Genomic DNA, 18,958 nt, shown 5'->3' on the forward strand with positions numbered 1-18,958 from the left:
AGGGATCGTGCGGAGTTCCACAGGGTTCGGTTCTTGGCCCTGCACTCTTCATATGTTGCCGCTCGGTGACATCATACGCAAATACAGTGTTAGCTTTCACTGTTTTGCTGATGACACACAACTTTACATGCCCCTAAAGCTGACCAACACGCCTGTAGTCATCTAGAGGCGTGTCTTAATGAAATCAAACAATGGATGTGCAGCGACTTTTTATCGTAACGCTATGAAAATGTAAATGTTGATATTTGGTCCTGTTGGACACCAGCAAAACAATTATACAAAAGCGACTCCGTAAAGAATCTCTGTATTATCTTCAACCCAACTCCCTCATTTGAGTCACACATTAAGAAGATACCCAGACCCATTGTCAGACCGTATAATGACAGTGGGCTCATTCTGGTTGAGGGTAATGTCTAAATGGCACATTTAAGTGTCAGCAGTTTCTGGAAAATAAAATAATTAATGGTATTGACTGGCCCACTTGTTTCCCTGACCTAGAACAAACTGAGGACTTCAGCTACTGTAGCGCACCACAGACTGTACAAAAGCTAGCTGACTGATGCCCTGTTTTGGTTCTAAAAAGGAGATTACTCAGGTGAATATTTGTCATCTAATTAACTTAATCACATGTTGAAGGGAGTGGATATAAGCACAAAATTAATGTGTTAATTGTGCTATTTTGCACTAATTAAATATATATATATATACCCCGCCTTCCGCCCGAATGCAGCTGAGATAGGCTCCAGCACCCCCCCCCCACCAAAAAAGGGACAAGCGGTAGAAAATGGATGGATGGATATATATATATATATATATATATATATATATTCATAGATTTGAATCATGTATTCATAATAATCTAAACAATGCATCTAAATACATTTAGGATGGAGTCCAATACCATTGAAATTGTTTTACACAAACTAAAAAGAAATGCGTTGAATACTTCAAACCACACATCACCTGTACTCAAGCCAGTTGTGTCCCCCCCATTTCTGACATCCAAATTGTGTCCCTGCGTCTGCGTCTTATTGATAGTTTTAACTGAAATTCGAAATTGGGATCTTGGATAAGTAATATAAGTACTCCCTTTATTTTTTGGAGCAGTGTAGTTCTGCATAATTAAGAGCAAAAATTAGGCCTAATGGTGACAACTTAGAAAACTTGAAATCAACAGGTGCACACATATATTCACATGTGTAGACCACTTTAGGGTTGCGCGATATAGACAATAGAGCTTTTGATACAATCGTTATATCATGATTATGCATGTTGATGTCACATTCTAGATTTGTGCCGCGAATTTGATAGCAAAAAGTGATCAAACGCGTTCTCAACATGCTGCCGCATTTTTGCCAGCGACTAACGCCTTGACACAGTGCACAGCCACTTTTAAGTCAGAGATCCTCACCTTTATGGTGGCAAATAAAGTACATGTCTTACAAGTATCCTCCCTGGAGGAAGAGGAATAGCTAAACATGCTACACCACACACCTAACTAACCGCAAGATAAAGGCCTTGAATGTGAACAAAGGTGGGTGGATCGATACAAACAGTAAATTAGGATTGACAGTAACGATACCAATATATGGTCGGCATTTTTTATCATCAAAAAATATTTTGATGTTTTTGTTATTGTTTACAAACCTAGAAATTAAGTCCCTGGGCACAAGAGGGCTTCAAGGGCAAAACACATATTTAAATCAGTCAATAGTAAGAAATACCAAAAATATTACTTTGATATTGTTACACTACCATCTTGTATTTTGTCTGAATATAATTGGGATCAAAAATAGAATCATTCAGAGATCTTCAAAATGTGAACTATCAAATGGACAATACTGCCCGCCTTTCACTACATGGTATTGTAGTATTACTCAAAACTAATGTAAAGTATCAAACAACAGAAGAATAAGTGCATATTATATTTCAACAAAAATGTAGATAGAACCATGTTACAACAGAAAGGAACCATCTATTAGCAGTTACTTAGTAAGTATATTACTAAAAGTTTTGAGAAAATATTACAAATGGAAATTATACAATACGTTATCGCATGTCAGCTGCCCAATTACAAGCCTTTGTAACCTGTTTTGAAATGGTTCTATAATCATTTGTATACCAAATAATACATTGTAACATACATTGTTATCGCAGGACACTGCTATACATATTGCAAAATAAAGTTTAGGTCATATTGCCCATCCCGAGACCACCTATCTCTCAGTGCTTTTACTGTGACCTGTAGCCACAAAGTTGTGGCATGTAGCTGGACAATGGTGCTGATTGGCGATCTGCAGGTGTTGTTAGCACAGAGTCTTCTGCCAAGGGACACAAGTCCAGAGACAACAGGGCCTCCTGTGGCTCCATCTCAAGCTGGTTGAACTTAGATGAGCTGGCACCGTCTTGGTTCCACGCAGTGTGTGTGAAGCAAGGCGATTGAGGAAACAACTGCGACTGTCTGCTGCCCTCCTGCACTATGTCCGGGTTCTCCTCTGAGTCCAGAAGAGGCTGTGTGGACTCGGAACGTGAAAAAATTACCTGCTGAGGTGGGACGCACGGGGTCTGACCCTTGTAACCACTGGAGGCCACCACTGAAGAGTACTGAACAGTGCTGGCTGTGGTATCAGCAATCTCACCACCCTCATCGCTGTCCGACACACTCTGACGAGGTGAAGACATGCACGAGGAGCCTCCAATACCGCTACTGTGCTCTTCAGACAGATACTTGTCTTTCTTGAGAGCCAGGATAGTTTTGTCTTCCTCCAACACTGACTTGTCATCATTGACGTCCATATCAAGCACACTGATGTCCGACAGACAGTTCTCCTTTGGTGTCTCTGGCTGCGGAGCAACATAAAGACACAATCAATAATAAATCAGTTGGCAAAGGTTGTACAAACCAACTCAATGTAAAAATAATTTTTATGTCGTACTTGCTCTGTTTCCAGTTAGTTCGAGTGTCTGTGTTTGTGTGTTTTTTTTACCTCTAACTTTCAAGAAATGCCTGAAATGGCATAAGGAACAACTGGATACATTTTGGGCCTGATCCGAATTGTTTTTACCAAGTTACCTATTGTTTAGGCTTCTGTGTGTGCAGAGAAAAAGTACAGCCAAGATTGTTCACTCCTCAAAATGTTATTGACGGGTTTTTATCTACCTTTCAGGACCTGTCTGGAATGGGATAAGGCACAAGTCATTACATTTCGAGGCTTATCTAGATCATTTTACTATGTTACAAACTTCAACTTCTATGTTTGTATGCTAGCGGCATTGCCTCTATCGACAGACAAAAACAGTGGAAGACTGACAAGAGGCTCCACCCTGTTTCTTTCATTTCGCAATAAATACCTCAAAAAGTTATACACGTTTTTTGCAAGTATTAGCAAATCTAATTTATGTCTTTTAATTCCACTCTAAACACATGTTTTGCCTATGTCCTACTCCACAAGGTTATTATATTTAGTCAAAAGCTTGCGAGTGTTTGTGGGTAGACAACGTTCTAAGCATTTGACAATCATAATCTTGAATAGTTAAAAAAACTGTTACTCTCTAGTGAATTAAAATTTGTTCACAAGACTGTTTAATCTGAGAATTAATTTTTCTGTATTAGTATCAGCAGAAATTGCTTTTTTTGGTCACGGCAAAGAAATTTGGCACTGTTAACTGCTGCATGCCTTTAATCGCCGACTTGTCATTAGCCAATAACGTGTGATTTCACCGTAATTAATGCCCATTGTGCAAAGTTGGGACGTATTTTTGCACATGCTGCAGAAAGCATTCATGGTATTACAATCGACCGGCTTTAACCATGTTTTGAAGAGTTAGCCAGCCAGTCACTTTTGCTGAAATTTGCATTTCTACATTTTCCCGACATATCTTACTTTTCGTGTTTTGCCACAGCATGAGCATGTTCACAGGATGTAGCATTTCAAGCATCCGCTGTCCTGACTTGGTGCACTTGCCGTAGACAACAGCCAATTAAAAGGTTCCGCCTGTCAATCATTACACTGTACTTCCAATCAAAAAAATACAAAAATATATATATAATCAAAACAAATTCTGAATAACAATGTTTTTTCCATCAATTGTATAAGCCTGTGTAACGCAGGATAGCCAGTGTGTCGTTAGTAAATCTTACACCCTGACAACCTTAAGCAAAGTGCTGGATACCAAGTTGACAACTCAGACTTGAAGCTCTGTAGCTAGCATGCTGCACTCTCATTCAAAGGACCCGGGTTCGAGTCCCGGGCTGACCGGATGTAGGGGCTTAACCAGGCGGACTACACCTGGGCTTAAAATAAATTTGCTGGGCGATAAATTGTCCCACAAATTATAGCTCATAAAGACATTATTGCCAGCGTTTCTTTGTGACCAAATTAAGCTCTAATGTAATAATAATATAGGGATTGTTGACATCCTGGCAGAAATGACACAGCACCTGGGACCTAACGCAAAGAGCTGGCTCCAGGAGATGCTGAAAACATGTATGGCATAAAAATATATCTCCTGTGTGGAGAAAGGCCAAAGTGGTTGAAATGGCCAAAGACCTATCATCCCCAAACAGCTACCCACCCATCTCCCGCCACTGCATCACTTGTAGGCTCTACGAAAGGGTGATATTCCAACGCCTCATGCCACTCATAGACACCAAGCTGATGAAAGACATAGCTGGTTTCCACCCCGGCCGCTCTTGTACTGGGCAGCTACTAAACCTCACCCAAAACATTGAGGATGGGTTGGAAGGAAAACAAATAACCGGAGGAGCTTTCATGGATATTTCTGCTGCATATGACACTTTCCAACACCGTACAATGGTCATGAAACCACTGGACATGACTGGAGACCTGAACCTGTGTTAAAATCATCAAAAGCCTCCTTAATTGCATTTTAGGGCTGATCCGGGTCACCATCTGATTTCAAGAATTTTTTACTACTGGGAGATAGGGCTTGGCAGAGGTCTGCGCTCTCCGAGGGCTTTTCTAGCTTAATTTGTGTCTCCTTACTTTTCAGTACCCTTTTGTTTGGGTAAGGCTATCCTCTGTAGTGTTAGACTGCGGTACACTAAAGTAGGCCACATGCATGATGCGTATTTGATAAGACTTTAACCATGCAGATTCGTCCAAAAAAGTCCATACTTTCAAAGGATAGTCAGGAGACCAGTTTACAATGGTGCTCTCTCCAGGGTTTGGGATCCAAGGCCAAAAGTTCTTCTTGATCCTGTGTAACAGGAGACAAATGACTATTATGATGATTAGCCAAGTTCATAAAAGGGAACCAAGGCACAAGACAATTCTATATTGAAAACAAGCTTACAAGCAACAATAACCATATTACGTGTGAAATGATTTACCTACTACAGTAGCAAAAAAGTGCCATCACTCAAGAGACTGAATTGTTGTTGCTGTATTACTACCTCAGACATTGCTTTGCTACTTACGCGTCTCTTTTGTAGATACATAGCAACATGGTCATGAGAACAACGAAGAGAAAGCTGAGACTCACTCCAACCACAATCATCTCGATCTCCCCTGGGGCTGCAGGAAACAAATAAGATATGAATACAATTCAAGCAATATTCATAATTACAATATTAAAAAACAGAACATTATGACACCCTTCATAATAAAATAAAAAAACTAATTAATATTAATGAATATACATTAGTGCATCTGCCTCACAATACGAAGGTTCTGAGTAGTCTTGGGTTCAATCCCGGGCTTGGGATCTTTCTGTGTGGAGTTTGCATGTTCTCCCCGTGACTGCGTGGGTTCCCTCCGGGTACTCCGGCTTCCTCCCACCTCCAAAGACATGCACCTGGGGATAGGTTGATTGGCAACACTAAATTGGCCCTAGTGTGTGGATGTGAGTGTGAATGTTGTCTGTCTATCTGTGTTGGCCCTGCGATGAGGTGGCGTCTTGTCCAGGGTGTACGCCGCCTTCCGCCCGATTGTAGCTGAGATAGGCTCCAGCGCCCCCCGCGACCCCAAAAGGGAATAAGCGGTAGAAAATGGATGGATGGATGGAATATACATTAATATAAATGCATAAAACAATCAATTATCAAAACCATGGGAGAGACAAGAAATGAATAAACTATGGTGTACCTGCCATGTTAGCTTTCTAATCTGGCCCACCCAAGGTTTTTAAAATGTTTTTATTAAAACCTTTTATACGCGAAGTTATCTGAAAGTAAAGACTGTGCACATGCGGCGATGATATTGCTGAGCTGAGGTGCATATTGCAGTGGTAGTAAGACATACGTTATCCAAAGAATTTAGTCTTAGTTTATACCTGATTTATATTGTAATAAAAAATGAAGTTACAAAAGTGGTAAATCAGTTGAACTGATTTGATCTTTTTGTATGACAGTTTTATTGAAAAAGCTTTGAATGTAGTCAAGCTACTTTTGTCATTTTAGTGTAGCTTCTACTTCTCTGGTGGGTAACATAAGTGTAGTGAAACTACATTTCACGTACAATAGCTTACAACGTAAGTAAGTAGCTTGAGCAGCACCGCTATCCCCTCTATTTTTGGACATATTGTGTTCTTCACAACAACACTCACCATATTTCAGTGTGGTAAATGAGTGGTTTGTTCCATTAGCTGAGCCTCGAATGGTAGACGCCCTGATCCAAGTGTCATACTTGGTGTTGCCTGTTAGTGACGTCAGTACATATGAGGTGATGTTAGCTGGCACTGTGATTTCTGCAAATGAGGAAAAGAGATGTTTATGCATTTTGTAAAATTCAAAAAACATGAGTCCCTAATGTACAACTGTGGAAAAACTTTAATATAAGCCATCACAAATACATACCACGTATTTCATTGCCGCTTGAATAGAAAATTGTGTAATTTGTGATGAAGCCTTGTCGTTTGTGTAAGGGTATTCCATTCCAAACCAATTCTGCCTCATTTCGCCCCGGTTTAACATTCAGTCGAACAGAAGGACCTTCCAAAGGAGCTGTGAAACAGAAAGAACAATATATGACAATTAGGGCTTTATTGGTATATGTATGTATGCATGTATGTATATATATATTTATATTAGGGGTGTCAATCGATTAAGTATTTAATACCGATGTTGCAGTTTGTTCAAAGTTAACAAAAAAATTATTGGGATTAATCGCAGCTAGATATAATTTCTCATTATTAATGAGTACCTTCAACAGACAATTTTAAAGATTTTATTACCATTACTAAACAATTAGTTTGCTTTAATAAAATATTTTTTAACATTATGCTTTCTTAAACAGCTCAACATAAAATGGTCATAAACACGCTTTTGATGAGAATAAACATTTTTGTTCATAGTTAACTCTAAATTAGTCGAGATTAAACGTAGACTAAATACAATTTACATCATTAATTAGTCTAGTAGTGTACCATAGACAGATCATTTTTAAGTTTTTAAAACTATGACTTTGTTTGCTTTATTGACATTTTTAATGAACATTATCCATTTTTAAACAGCTCAACACAAAATGCACACAAACACACTTTTATGACAATAAAAAACAATTACCTAAAGTGCAGCGGTGTATCCCCGAGATAATTTAAATTCCTGCTGTAGGAGCACTTGCATTAAGAGGAGAGGAGATACACTTCTGTGTTTAAATTCCAGTTCTGCGCGTTAATAACACAAAATGTGGATTGTTACCATTATGGTTTGATTGTCAAAGATGTATGGTTAATGTAATCTGTGATATTTCTCCCTGAAAAATTGCTTCTGATACATTACGTGTTGTGCATTAATAGTACTTTTACAGTATCAATGCATGAAAATCTCTTATCCTTCTTTATTTATTAATAAAGCTTAATGTTCAGCCTGCCAAACATTGTCTAATTGAGGACTGAGGACTATCAACAAGAACATTTCTTAATGTTCCTCAACTGATGTACTAGCATTTATTTAGGTGGAAATAACACAGATTGCATTACAAAACATATTTGACATTCAAAACATGAGCGTAATGTAAATAATTTATTTTAGTCAGTGTAGTTGGATCGGATGTGATGTGTAGCGCCTTAATTTGTAAGCCGGAAGTGTGTGATTGTTTTAAAAAAGAGGTGTCTTGACTAGTTTTGATGACAGACAAAAAAGAGTCTCTTGACATCCTGCCTACCGTCATTCCTTTCTGCTGAGCATTGATCCCATTTTACTAAACCAGTTACAGGTAAAATGTACATTTTATGTTATCAATGCACTAAACTGTAATCTAAACACGGAAGCAGGGCCGGTGCTATGAATTGTGGGCCCCCTGAAAGAGTATTGTTGTGGGCTCTAAACCCTTCATTGCTATTTCCAATGTTCTTGTGTTTTAGTGTTCTTGACGGTGCCTGGTGTAATACACCCAATTGGTTTCCTTTTTAGAGTATTATTATGTAAATTATGTATTATCAATCAAAGTTTATTTATATAGCCCTAAATCACCAGTGTCTCAAAGGTATTATTAGTTGTCTTTTAACATTTTTGTATTTAGGCTATTCAAATTTTCCACTAATAACACATTTTACAAGACAACATTGAACACATCCTGTTAGCATTGAGGTATTGTGTGGCATAAAGATCGCTGTGGATCGACTACTACCAGTCCAAAATAGTCGGAGTCCTCCGAATAACCATTCCATTCAGTTGTGAACAAATGCTAACGAGGGGAATTTACAGTTCAACGACTGTCTTTCTTTGACAGCTAGGATTGCTCGCTTGCATTAAAACAGTTGTTTTTTCACTACGTTAAGGCGAAACCATCCTTGCCCAGACACACTCTCCTGATTTTTGGAGTATAAATATTTGGGGTTTTGGCGAACCATCAGTCCAGTTGCGAACAATTGAACGCCCTGAAATGCATAGATTTTCCGTGCATGGAGCCTGGGAGCAGTGCGCAATTGCGGAGGCGCACACCATAAAAGGAACATTGGTGTGCACCAAACCATTTTTTAAGAAGGGGCCAAATGGGTTATTGAAATTACTAAAAATTGAATATTGAGTGACTTGTGGCTTTGTTTTAATTCTGATTCATTCGTATGAATATATATTATTATTTCAGTGTATGTATAAACATTTTGTCATAGAGGCTACTGGGGGCTGTGTGTGGGCCCTTGCGGGCTGTTGGCTCTTAGAATAGTCATCACCTTTTACCCCAACATAATGGCCCTGCACGGAGGTGAAGCTCCACCTCTCAGAATGCAAGAGCTCCAGCAGGCATTTGCTCCAGTGATGGCAGCTCATGGCGATCGTGGAAGAAAAAGGTCTTGTTGGGAGAATGACTATGCTAGCTATCCAAATTGCTATTAGCTAAAAACACCTAAAGCTAATGCACGTGCAAGTGTTACGTACGCACGTAATCCTGTCATTACATTCGAGAAGCCTTAAGAAGGTGGGATATACTGTGTAAAATACATTGGAAAGTTAGCGCTCTCTAGGCATCTGTGTAAATGTTGCAAACAGCCCCTTTAACTTTGACAGCTCTAATATAACCTGTATATGTGTGTGTGTGTATATATATATATATATATATATATATATATATATATATATATATATGTATACCGGTAAATATATTTTTTTTATTTATTAATGTGTGTGTATGATCAGTGTCAGAGCTTAGTCTGCATTGCCGGCAGTAAGTCGGACCCGTTTCCAGTAAGGGTTGGACTCCACCAAGGCTGCTCTTTGTCACCGATTCTGTTCATAACTTTTATGAACAGAATTTGTAGGCGCAGTCAGAACATTGATGGTATCTGGTTTGGTGGCTGCAGGATTAGGTCTCTGATTTTTGCAAATGATGTGGTCCTGATGGCTTCGTCTGGCCAAGGTCTTCAGTTCTCACTGGATCGGTTCGCAGCAGAGTGTGAAGCGACTGGGATGGGAATCAGCACCTCCAAGTCCGAGTCCATGGTTCTCGCCCGGGAAAGGGCGGAGTGCCATCTCCGGGTTGGGGAGGAGATCTTGCCCCAAGTAGAGGAGTTCAAGTACATCGGAGTCTTGTTCACGAGTGAGGGAAGAGTGGATCGTGAGTTCGACCGACGGACGCTGTATCGATCTGTTGTGGTGAAGAAGGAGCTGAGTCGGAAGGTAAAGCTCTCAATTTACCGGTCGATCTACGTTCCAATCCTCACCTATGGTCATGAGCTTTGGGTTATGACCGAAAGGACAAGACCACGGGTACAAGCGGCCAAAATGAGCTTCCTCCGCCGGGTGGCGGGGCTCTCCCTTAGAGATAGGGTGAGAAGCTCTGTCATCCAGGAGGAGCTCAAAGTAAAGCCGCTGCTCCTCCACATGGAGAGGAGCCAGATGAGGTGGTTCGGGCATCTGGTCAGGATGCCACCCGAACGCCTCCCTAGGGAGGTGTTTTGGGCACGTCCGACCGGTAGGAGGCCACGAGGAAGACCCAGGACACATTGGGAAGACTATCTCTCCCGGCTGGCCTGGGAACGCCTCGGGATCCTCCGGAAGGAGCTGGACGAAGTGGCTGGGGAGAGGGAGGTCTGGGGAGAGGGAGGTCTGGGCTTCCCTGCTTAGGCTGCTGCCCCCGCGACCCGACCTCGGATAAGTGGAAGAAGATGGATGGATGGATGGATGTGTGTGTATATATACTGTATGTATGTATATATGTCTGTGAGTATATATATATATATATATATATATATATATATATATATATATATATATATATATATATATATATACATATATATACATACATACACACAGTATATATACAGTATATACTGTATATGTGTGTGTTTGTATATATATATATATATATATATATATATATATATACACACACACACACACACACACACACGCACACACACTATACATTTATATATGTATGTATATACACACACGCATGCACACACCTGCACGCATGTGTACACACACTTGCGCGAATGTACACACACACAGACACACTCACACACACACACACACACACCATGAAAACACCTCTTAGGACATCACTGATGAGCATGCAGCCTTACCTCCTTCTTCAAGAAAAGCTTCAATTGTGGCTGGCTTGCCCTTCCATCCATTGTATATTGGATACACAGATATCTTGTAGCAAATAAATTTCTCAATGTTGCCTGTGTCGAGGAGAGGTAAAATCAAGTACACACATTTTTTTTAAACATAACTCCTTGGTTTTGGAGACAAAAGGCCTACTTCTCTCAAATATTGTTCACAAATCTGTAGTCTAAGCACTTGTCCGTTGCAAAGATAATCTATCAACCTCACATGTGTGACATAAAAAGATACTGTTTAGACAGCATGATTATTTCTGTGCAGTCATATCACACAGCACAATGCCACAGTTTGCGGATATTTAGAGAACAAACAATCATGCTAACTGCAGGAATGTCCACCAGTGCTGTTGTCCATGAATTGAATGTTCATTTCTCTACCATAAATCGTCTTCATAGGAATTTCTGAGAATTTAGCAGTATATCCACCGGCCTCACAACCATAGACCACATGAACCCCCACCAGCCCAGGACCTTCACATCCAGCATGATCAACTCCAAGATTGTACAAGACCACTGACCTGACAGCTGCTGCAACTGTTTGCATAACCGAATAATTTCTGCACGAACTATCAGAAGCCAATTGCCTGTTGTCCTCATTAGGCTTCTGACCTGACTGCCGCTGATTGCTGTGACTCAAGTTAACTAATTCTCACATCCGCTGGCATCTGGCACTTAGTGTTGAACCTATGAATAAAAATAAAAAGCATGCTCCTCCAACCGTTGCAGTTGCGTTAGCATCGAAAATTAATGCTGTAGGCTGTAGCCACTTTGTGGAGGTTGTTCAAAACAATAAGGACAGGTGAGGCATATGTTTTGCCTGATTCTGTTTGTTGTTGCTACAAGAACCAGCATACTTAATCTGTGCTAATTAGACGACAGATGATGTATTTTATTTGGAGATTATTGGACATGTAAGATAGGTTTATGTGTATCAATCTTGGATTTTATACATATTGACAGTCTATTTGAAACCCTTACTGTTGCATTTTTTGTTTTCACTATTATTTCGGACTTTATTTTCCTACTTTATGCTTACCTCAAGCTTCTTTTTGGGAGATACATACATTCAAGCATATCACACTTTTTACAGCATTATACAAAATCAACAATAACAATAGACATTTTAAAGCAAATACAACTCTGGTATCGGAATACTATTGTATCGGCCGTTTTACACATTTAGGCATCAGGATCAGATCAGAGGTGAAAAATAGTGGATCGATACATCCCTAGTATAATAAAAGCATTTTCAATGCACAGAGATAATGTAACACGTTCCTGAGGCCCATAGTTATGTCATTCATCCACAACCAACATTTCATGTTGCAGACTGATAAAGCACGGCCACATGTTTCAAGGATATGTGCACAATTACTGGAAGCTGAAAACATCCCAGTTTTTGCATGGCCAGCATACTCACCAAGCAAGTGGCAGCTGCTGGTCTTTCGAGTAGGGGAAGCTTGTTTTTCGCTACTCTATAAACACGAGTACCGTCTCCAATTGCAGATAAAAGATATAAAGATGCTAAATGTTACAAAGAAAATGTCACTTATAGTTATTGTAAAATCCTCCATATCAACTCTAAAACGGGATTCAGCCTCAGAGAGATCATCTAATCATCATACGGAATTTCAGCATCATGTCCATACACTTCCAGAGACGCTGAGTTTTCATTGGGTGGGACAAATCCGAGCATTTATCCAATGGCAGTAGATTTGCGTCAGCTGTTGCTTAAGTAGCTGATTCTAAAACACAAAAGTATTAATTTCACCACTTATATGTTTACATTGTAGCGGAAGCTGAGCCTCCCTTGCAGTCTTAGAGCAATCGCCACTGCACCAGACATGTCACCCATTGAGCATGCAAATAGTGTTCACACCAGATACTGATTATGCACTAACACAAATTAAGACAGATTTGTGAACAATATTTGGGAAAATGCTATCTTTTGTGTACAGGGTAAACATTTTAGTTCTGAGTTCAGCTCATGAAAATGGGAGAAAAAAACAAATGTGTTTATACTTTATGTTGCGCGCATATTCAAGTTTTTGAAACAGAGTTAGAGTGAGCAAAAATATTTGACTATGACAAGTTGATTTTAATGACAAAACATCACGACATAATACCCAAGCATTTTGCAATAGTCAGGTTACCTTTTAAGGCAGCTTGTCGGGTGTTTCTGTTTTCCCTCTGCCAGTCAATGTCAATACCGCTGACCCACTCAACGATAAATTCTGTTACACTTGTATTGTTGGGGGCATTCCATTTTAGGAAAAGTTGTCCTTCTTGTGACCACGCCTTAAGGTTTTCCACTAGGTTGCGCTCTGAAATACATAACACAAAGTAAGTCTCACTCCTGCCAGTAAAACAAAAACAAAAAATTACTTTTCTAATAGCAATCAGAAGGACTGTAGCCGTAAAAACAACCATAACCATAACCAATAAAAAAAATAACAGTAGTAAAATACCTAATTCTGATATATATATAGCCGAGGTTGCTGTGGTTTATCCGTTGGTACTGGTACCAAAATGTATTTCGATACCTTTCAAAATGAAAAGGATCACAAAATGTTTTTATTATTAGCTTTATTGTAACAGAAAATCTTATGATACATTAAACATACGTTTCTTATTGCAATCAAATAATATTTTGGAATGAAAAAAGATGGTAAATATACTAAACTTTTCTTTTAGCACTAAGTAAGCAAACAAAGACTCCTAATTGGCCGATGATATATGTATTAACATATTGTGTCTTTTCTGGTTGTATTATTTTGTCAAAAAAAAGAATAACAGGTGGTAGAAAATGGATTATTAATCTACTTGTTCATTTATTGTTAATATCTGCTTACTTTCTGTTTTAACATGTTCTATCAACACTTTTTTTTAAATGTAATAATCACTTCTTCTAATAATCACTTCTTTTAATTGTTTGATACCTTAAATAAGTTTTGGGTGATACTACAAATGTTTGTATGAATCCAATACCAAATAATTAAGTACATTGGTCAAATTACATTCAATTAGGACACACCAGACTGAATAAGACATTCCACCTTATAAGTAAATGCCCAACAGGATTATGTGACAGCTGCAATGAGGTACAGTCAGTGGAATATGCAATCATTCATTGTAAATACAGTAGAGAAAAGAGAAAACTAAGAGAGGAAGTTAGAAGACGTGGACAGAAGGAGGTTACTCTCATAGGGCTACTAAAGCAGCAACCAGAACATTTTAGTGAAGCTTCTATGTGAGGTAGCGAGAAGGGAAGGAACTCTGGTTCACACTCCAATACAGTAAGTAGGTGACGGTAAAGCACCTTTAATGTTGAGTGCCCCGCCATAAAACAAGAATAAGAAGAACAAAACTGTAGTCTTCAAGGCTCTCAAGTTAACATTACCTAAGCAGTGAATTGATTGATTGATTGATTGAAACTTGTATTAGTAGATTCCACAGTACAGTACATATTCTGTACAATTGACCACTAAATGGTACTGAAGTTTTTCAACTTGTTTAAGTCGGGGTCCACGTTAATCAATTAATGGTAATAGAAGATATTTAAGACGCTACAATCTAGGGCTGGGCGATCATATGATCGAGAACGTTGATTGCGATCAATTTGAGTTTGATCACGGTGATCAGCTGTTAGCATATTTCCTTAATCAAACATTGCGGGAATTTCTGTTAGAAGTAGTAGACAGTAGGGGAGCAACGATACTTGTTATAATCCTGCACGGAACAATCCGCCTTTATAACCGTGATCCTGTGTGTGTCTGTGAATGTGTGTGAGTTTGTGTACGTTTGTATGTGTTTTTTTGAAAATGTTTGTCGGTGTGTGCGCGACCATCCTGTTCCACCGTTTTGAAAGTCAGTCTTGTTACGACGTAATTAATGTTCAGTCAGCGTTGTGCCTGTTCCTCCTTACACAGCCGGAAGTGCAGCCCAGAAGAATAAAATACAGAATTATGACTAACACTAACATATAAATTGAAACACAACATTTAGAAGGATCAGCTACTTTAGTGATACACTTTACTTTCACTATCTGCTGCAGCTCACCAGTAATCCTGCCCCGAATGCGGACTTGCAGGCACTTAGAGACAGTCTATGTCAGGGGTCCCCAAACTTTTTGACTCCGGGGCCGCATTGGGGTAAAACAATTTGGCTGGGGACCGCGAGATATATATATATATATATATATATATATATATATATATATATATATATATATATATATATATATATAATATGTACGTATATGTGTATATATGTATGTGTCCATGTACCGTATTTTCCGCACTATTAGCCGCACCTAAAAAACACAAATTTACTCAAAAGCTGACAGTGCGGCTTTTAACCCGGTGCGCTTTATATATGGATTAATATTACGATTCATTTTCATAAAGTTTCGATCTCGCAACTTCGGTAAACAGCCGCCATCTTTTTTCCCGGTAGAACAGGAAGCGCTTCTTCTTCTACGCAAGCAACCGCCAAGGTAAGCACCCGCCCCCATAGAACAGGAAGCGCTTCTTCTTCTATTGTAAGCAACCACCCGCCCGCGTAGAAGAAGAAAAAGCGCGCGGATATACCGTACGTTTCCTTTCCTTTGTGTGTTTACATCTGTAAAGACCACAAAATGGCTCCTACTAAGCGTCAGGGATCCGGTTCATGAAAAGACGCAATCTCTCCATCCGCACACGGATTACTATTTCACAGCAACTGATATTCCTGTGAACCGCACTGTGGATACAACGGGAGCACGTACGGTGAATATTCGCACCACAGGGAATGAGAAGTCATCCTTCACTGTGGTTCTAGCTTACCATGCTAATGGCCAGAAACTTCCACCCATGGTGATATTCAAAAGGAAGACCTTGCCAAAAGAGACCTTTCCAGCCGGCGTCATCATAAAAGCTAACTCGAAGGGATGGATGAAGAAAAGATGAGCGAGTGGTTAAGGTAAGTTTAAGTTTACGCGAAGAGGCCGGGTGGCTTTTTTCACGCAGCTCTGTCCATGTTGATATACGTATGTTTGTGATTGCACATTTGCGTACATTTTGGGAGTGAACAGAGTTGTTAGAACGCTGGTTTTTAATATATTATTAAAGTTTGACTGACCTATCTGACTGTTTTTTTGACATTCCTTTAGCGCAGTTAGATGCGGCTTACAACACCGGGCGGCTTATAGGTGGACAAAGTTTTGAAATATGCCGTTCATTGAAGGCGCGGCTTTTAACCCAGGGCGCCTTATGGTGCGGAAAATACGGTATATATAAATGTATATATATATGTACATGTGTATATATGTATATATATATGTATTTGTGTATATATGTGTATATATATATATATATATATATATGTATGTATGTATGTATTCATACATATATATTCCTCGCGCACTAATTGACTTAAAGAGCGTACTTGCTGCATGTCACATTATCGATGGTAAAATGCATTTTTAGACAATATGATTTGCCTGAGTGGCTAAGAGACGGTAGAAAATGGACTAGTAAGGACAAATAAAAAAAATAAAAGCTTCCCGCGGGCCGGATTTCTGACGCTGGGGGCCCGTATCTGGCCCGTGGGCCGTAGTTTGGGGACCCCTGGTCTATGTGACTGTATTGGTCCCGCCTGGGAGAATCAACACACCCACTAATTTAATCAGAAAAGGCATTTTTATATCTAAATATTTTTAATCAGACTTTTTTGATGAATGTGTCTGCAAAGATTCCACTCCTCTGATATAAAATGTACAAAAAAAAAAATGCAGACAAATACTTTGTATTCTTTTTATTTGTTTGTGAATAAAAAAAACATTTTGTTCCTGAAATAATTATTAAACATATTTTGTGTTGGTACACATTATTTTACAGTACCTCAAATTCAAACGACACTTTAATGTATTTTCATTCAATATAAGATACAGAATTTGAGTTTTAAAAACTCCCCATTCTGGGTCAAAGCTTGTTGTTTGCCAAAGCACTGGTGAGAAGTACTTATGTATACAAGTAATTCAAGAATACAAATAATAATTTACCATTTCAAAGTGTTCTTTAGTAAATGTTCACTTGACATAAAAGTATTGTAGTATTCTCTACACCACTGATACTTTGTTTACTGCAGAATGTGTGTGATGAATATTATTTGGCTTTTAACACTACGTGAGTTGTGTGGTCCTGTCATCCTCTGCGTTTTAAAAAAATGTTGATTTCTTTTTACTGTTGTAAATGGTTTTACCCCTTAAAATCATTTTTAATCATATTTGTTTTTATTTTGTTTTTATATTTATTTATGTTTTGTTTTTATTCAGTCATTGGTGGAGCTAAGGATAATATTTGAATATTGTTTTTAATATTGTTGTGCAGCACTTTGATTTTTGTTCTTTAAATGTGCTGTATAAATAAAGTGGATTGGATTGATAGATTGGATAAAATGCAAAAAAAACAAAACAACTTTGAGAGGAAAAAAGTTGTTCTTTTTACCCCCACAAAATGTACCGAAAAAGAAGCCAAACCGTGGCCCTAAAACCAGGTACGGATCGTAGTGTGGGTTACCTATACAGTTGCACCTCTAGTAACCACAAATATATATATGAACAAAATGACAGTTGTAAGATGTTAGCATATATTGCTTCAATCCAACATGGTGGAAATGTTTGTTACAAGATACTGCAGTGGTAAACAGTAGGGATGTGGTACTCGGTATAATCCTGCAAGGGCCAATCCGCTTTAATAAAAAAAAATTGTGATATTAATCGAGATCGGATGATATAAAAAAATTAATCGTGATAATTTTTTTGGCATATCGCCCAGCCCTACTATAATCCCTAACATCGGTGTTTGTGTCAACAGCAACAGCATTAGTACAATGTTATTTTGTGCTTTTTACTTGGGTTTTGGACAATACGGAGTCATAAAATTGGAAAATTAAAAAAAAAAAAACAAGTCATTTGGAAGTTGTTTGGCTCTTTGAAAAAGGAAGGTTTTTTCGCATTTGTGTTTGCTATGTGCTGGCGCAGCTTCATGGTGGTGAGTGAAAAGTGGAGTTATGGTGGGAGCGTTTGTGAGGTGGTGCACATGTCTGCGTGAAGGCAATTTCCCCAAATGTTCCTTCTCACAATGATAGCATTTCAGTCCCATTATGTAAATGTTTTGCATTTAATAGTAGATTCTATTTCTATTGGCCAATTTCTGTGATTCCATCTGCCATGCCGTAGACACGAGAATCTGATCCAAACTGATTAGTAACACAACGAAAAAGAAAAATCATCAGACTCAGGGCCAAATGTAGTTGATGGAACATGCTCTATTCTTTTAAGAGGTAACACAAAGGTTTAAAAGACAATCAAATAACCTATTTCTGTTACATGATCCTTTACATTGTGGATTAGACCACCTACCATGAGTTTTCACTGGGATTCCAAGTGATGCTTGAGGAGAAGTCCCAACAGAATTGATGGCGGTGACGTGCACCATCATATAGCTCTGGTACGGCAGGGAAATCTTTTTCAAGATCGTAACTATTTGACTCTGGGAGCTGTCTGCCACTGACCGGTTGACAGAGATATAGTCCCAAGCCATACTTCCATTTCTAATATTTTCTTTTTGGGTTTGAATCTCTAGGTTGAAGCTTGTTATCCTTCCATTGGAAAACACAGGATCCTGTCAGTACAAAGTAACAGATTGCATGTTTCAATCAAAAATATCCTCCAAGTACAGTTAGTAAAGACAGTTAATAAGACTATAAATCTATTACTTTACTTAAATAATGATACTGTTTCAAACCATACAATTAGAAATTATTAACAATTTCCATGATTGCTGTCATTGAATTATTTCAGCTACTAATGACATATTTCAACATTGTTTTCTTTTGTTAACTAGTAAAATATGTTGAAAAAATATGCTGTGTGTGTGTGTGTGTG

The 18,958-nt window shown here is 38.7% G+C and overlaps 1 protein-coding gene across 1 annotated transcript in view; it reads right to left on the bottom strand.

The window, feature by feature from the left end:
• il6st (interleukin 6 cytokine family signal transduce) overlaps positions 1–18,958 on the bottom strand; it is a 63,614-nt gene that overhangs the window by 2,219 nt on the left and 42,437 nt on the right. The window contains exons 9-16 of the mRNA XM_061980673.2: positions 18,434–18,695; positions 13,185–13,355; positions 10,990–11,091; positions 6,818–6,964; positions 6,568–6,708; positions 5,441–5,537; positions 5,139–5,220; positions 1–2,844 (exon numbers count right to left, since the gene is read on the bottom strand). The exon at positions 1–2,844 is cut by the window's left edge and continues 2,219 nt beyond it. Coding sequence (XP_061836657.2) covers positions 2,233–2,844; positions 5,139–5,220; positions 5,441–5,537; positions 6,568–6,708; positions 6,818–6,964; positions 10,990–11,091; positions 13,185–13,355; positions 18,434–18,695 — 1,614 coding nt within the window. The 3' untranslated portion in view covers positions 1–2,232. The remainder of the gene's footprint in view (positions 2,845–5,138; positions 5,221–5,440; positions 5,538–6,567; positions 6,709–6,817; positions 6,965–10,989; positions 11,092–13,184; positions 13,356–18,433; positions 18,696–18,958) is intronic.

The sequence above is a fragment of the Nerophis lumbriciformis genome, linkage group LG20 (assembly GCF_033978685.3).
Source record: "Nerophis lumbriciformis linkage group LG20, RoL_Nlum_v2.1, whole genome shotgun sequence".
Lineage (NCBI taxonomy): Eukaryota > Metazoa > Chordata > Actinopteri > Syngnathiformes > Syngnathidae > Nerophis > Nerophis lumbriciformis.